Here is a 3,378-nt window from a genome sequence, read left to right on the forward strand (position 1 = left end):
CCCCCCGCCCCGGCTGAGGGTTGGTGTGCCCGCCCCCCCCCCGTGGGGGGCTTTCTCCCCCGAATTGGCAGGCCACGTCCCAGCCCCCTCCCTGCCTTTGTGCTGGGGCACACGATGGGGGGAGCCGCCTCCCTCCCTGCATCCCCTGCCTGCACCCCCCCCGCCCCGACTCCCACCAGCACCCACAACCCCCCCACGGCGTCACCAGCGCCGTCACCAGCCTTTGGGGCTCCCCACCTACCAGCTCCCACACGCGCTACCACAAAAGAAAAGGGCATTTATTGTCCGCATGCGGGTGTAAGGTCCGTTTCCGCGCTCTTTCACCCCAAGAACCCGCCTCCCCTCGGCCCAGCCCGGCCCAGCCTCATCCTCTCCCAAATCTGGCCCAAAAGGTCGCCGCCAAGGACATCCCTGCTCCCGGGGAAGTTCCTTATTGACGAGCGGCCCTTGGGAAGCCCTGGGGGCGGGAGGGGGATCTCCCTCTCCCAGAATGAACCATCCCAAGGATTGGAGGGAGCCGGTTACGGGAGGGGAAGGGGGTGCCGGGTCCCCTTTGGCAGTGACGTAGGTGGCTGAACCCCAGTCCTGACCTGGCTGTAACTGGAGCTTAACTGGTAAATGCCTGAAATTCCAGGCTAATAACCCGGCACGGGGACAAGGCGAGGGCTGTGTGCGGTGGGAGCCGCCGGCTTAAGGGGAGGCTGGGCCGTGGTGGCTGCTCCTGGCTTAGCGCCGGGTCGGGAACGGGCTGTGCCGAGGGACGGCGGCTCCGGAAGGAAGGGCCGCACCGCCCCGACAGCCTCCCACCATCCCTGTCCCCCCCAGATAAAATCTGTGACCAGATCAGTGATGCCGTCCTGGACGCCCACCTCAAGCAGGACCCCGACGCCAAGGTGGCCTGCGGTGAGTTGCTCCCCGGGGGATGTGGGGTGATGCTGGGTGGGTGACACCGGCACTGATGACCTCCTCCTCCTCCTCAGAAACGGTGGCGAAGACCGGGATGATCCTGCTGGCGGGTGAGATCACCTCCCGGGCCGCCGTCGACTACCAGAAGGTGGTCCGGGACACCATCAAGCACATCGGTTACGATGACTCCTCCAAAGGTACGTGCTGGGGGGGTCACCCACTGGCTCGCTGCCGGTGTGGGGTCGGGGGCGCCGGGCTGACGGCAGCCTCTCTTCACCTCAGGCTTTGACTACAAGACGTGCAACGTGCTGGTGGCCCTGGAGCAGCAATCGCCCGACATCGCGCAGGGCGTCCACCTGGACCGCAGCGAGGAGGACATCGGCGCCGGGGACCAGGTGAGTGCCCTGCGCCCCGTGTCGAGCTCCCGCGGGGGGATCAGAGGGGTTGTGGCCTCATGTCCCCCCCCCTCCCTCTGCCACAGGGGCTGATGTTTGGCTACGCCACCGACGAGACGGAGGAGTGCATGCCCCTCACCATCGTGCTGGCACACAAGCTGAACGCCAAGCTGGCCGAGCTGCGTCGGAACGGCACCCTGCCCTGGCTGCGCCCTGACTCCAAGACACAGGTGAGGCCCCCGACAATCCCCCGCTGCCTCGGGGGGGTCCCCAAAACCCTCCCCAGAGCTCCCTGACGCCCTTTTCGTCCCCCCCGGCAGGTGACGGTGCAGTACATGCAGGACCGTGGCGCGGTCATCCCCATCCGGGTGCACACCATCGTCATCTCGGTGCAGCACGACGAGGAGGTGTGCCTGGACGAGATGCGGGATGCGCTGAAGGAGAAGGTGATCAAGGCGGTGGTGCCCCCCAAGTACCTGGACGACGACACCATCTACCATCTCCAGCCCAGCGGCCGCTTCGTCATCGGTGGTCCCCAGGTGTGCCCGGTTGCCCGGTGAAGCCATCCGGCGCGGTGGTGCCGGTGACACAGGGGTGACAATGGTGTTGTGTGTGTGTGTGTGTCCCTCCCCGCAGGGTGATGCCGGTCTGACAGGCCGTAAGATCATCGTGGACACCTACGGGGGCTGGGGGGCCCACGGCGGCGGGGCCTTTTCGGGGAAGGATTACACCAAGGTGGACCGTTCGGCCGCCTACGCCGCCCGCTGGGTGGCCAAGTCCCTGATCAAGGCCGGGCTGTGCCGCAGGGTGCTGGTGCAGGTGGGTGCAAAGTGGGGGGTCTCTCCCTCTCCCCACCCTTTCGGGGGGGTCCTCGGGATTAATTTATACCCCCCTTCCCTCCCTGTTAGGTCTCCTATGCCATCGGGGTGTCCCACCCCTTGTCCATCTCCATCTTCCACTACGGGACCTCCCAGAAGAGCGAGCGGGAGCTGCTGGAGATCGTCAAGAAGAATTTCGACCTGCGCCCCGGGGTGATCGTCAGGTAACGGGCGCCGGAGAAGTGTGGGGGGGAAACGTGCGCCGCTGGGAGAGGAGAGCTGGGGGGGACACAGACGGGGGGCGGTGGCAGCGTGCGGGGGTCCCCTCCCCAGAGCAGCCGCGGTCACCGCCTGGCGCAGCCGGACCCGGCACGGAGCCGCTTCTGCCGGAGGATAAAAGCGCTTTCGGGCGCGGACGGGGGTAAGTATCCACCCAGAGCCGAGCGCTTGGAGCTTCTCCGGAGTCTTGGGGGGGGGGGGTTGGGGGGGGGGGGGGAGGACACGGAGGCGCCGCCGCAGACCCCCCGGCCAGGCAGGGAAGGGGCGAGCGTGGGGGCCGGGAGCCTCTTTACTGAGTTGAGGACTTGTATATTCCAGGGATCTGGATCTGAAGAAGCCCCTCTATCAGAGGACCGCAGCCTATGGCCACTTTGGTAGGGACAGTTTCCCCTGGGAAGTTCCCAAAAAGCTAAAATACTGAGATCTATCTAAAAAAAAAATCAGCCTTGTTAGGCTTTTTCCCCCCATTCCCGTGGGCGTAGGCTACAGAGAAGCTCGCGGGCTCTGGGGGAAAGAGCTCGGCCCCCCCAGGCTCTCCTGGCCCCGTGTCTCCCCCTTTTTTTCCTCTCTCTTTCTCTCTCTCTCTCTTCGCCATCGTTCGGTTGCGTGGGGACCACGCGTGGCCTCGTGCCTCTCCCCTGAGCTCCCCCACCCTGTGTCCCCCCGTCCCCCCACCACGGCCACTGACCTTTCCGGCTTCTTTTTAATCAAAAAAACCAAAATCTCGTGCGTGACGTCTGAGCTCAAGAGACGGCAAAAAGCCCCGAGTGTTTCCCCCCCCCGACCCCCAACTCTCCCTGTCCCACCGTGGCTGGTGGGGGACGCCCTTTGGGCTCCCCCCCCTCCCCGGCCGGGACCTCACTGGTGCTGGTTATTGATGGAGGGGGGAGAGGGGAAGGCAGAAGCTGGGGCTGCCCGGCCCCGGGACCGCGGCGCATTTGGCCGGTGTGGTACAGAGAAGCCGGCTTGTTTACCTGCCC

General features: G+C 65.8%; 1 protein-coding gene across 1 annotated transcript; it reads left to right on the forward strand.

The window, feature by feature from the left end:
• Nucleotides 1-626: 626 nt before the first annotated feature.
• Nucleotides 627-3,268, forward strand: MAT2A (methionine adenosyltransferase II, alpha; the record flags this gene model as incomplete). The annotated part of the gene is made up of 8 exons (XM_014958696.1): nt 627-903; nt 981-1,103; nt 1,189-1,301; nt 1,388-1,531; nt 1,622-1,840; nt 1,938-2,120; nt 2,210-2,343; nt 2,717-3,268. Coding segments are annotated over 8 exons (1,296 nt in total), but the record flags the coding sequence as incomplete, so codon positions are not given.
• Between the last annotated feature and the right edge of the window lie 110 nt (nt 3,269-3,378).

This window comes from Calidris pugnax, unplaced genomic scaffold (genome assembly GCF_001431845.1).
Source record: "Calidris pugnax isolate Ruff unplaced genomic scaffold, ASM143184v1 scaffold244, whole genome shotgun sequence".
Lineage (NCBI taxonomy): Eukaryota > Metazoa > Chordata > Aves > Charadriiformes > Scolopacidae > Calidris > Calidris pugnax.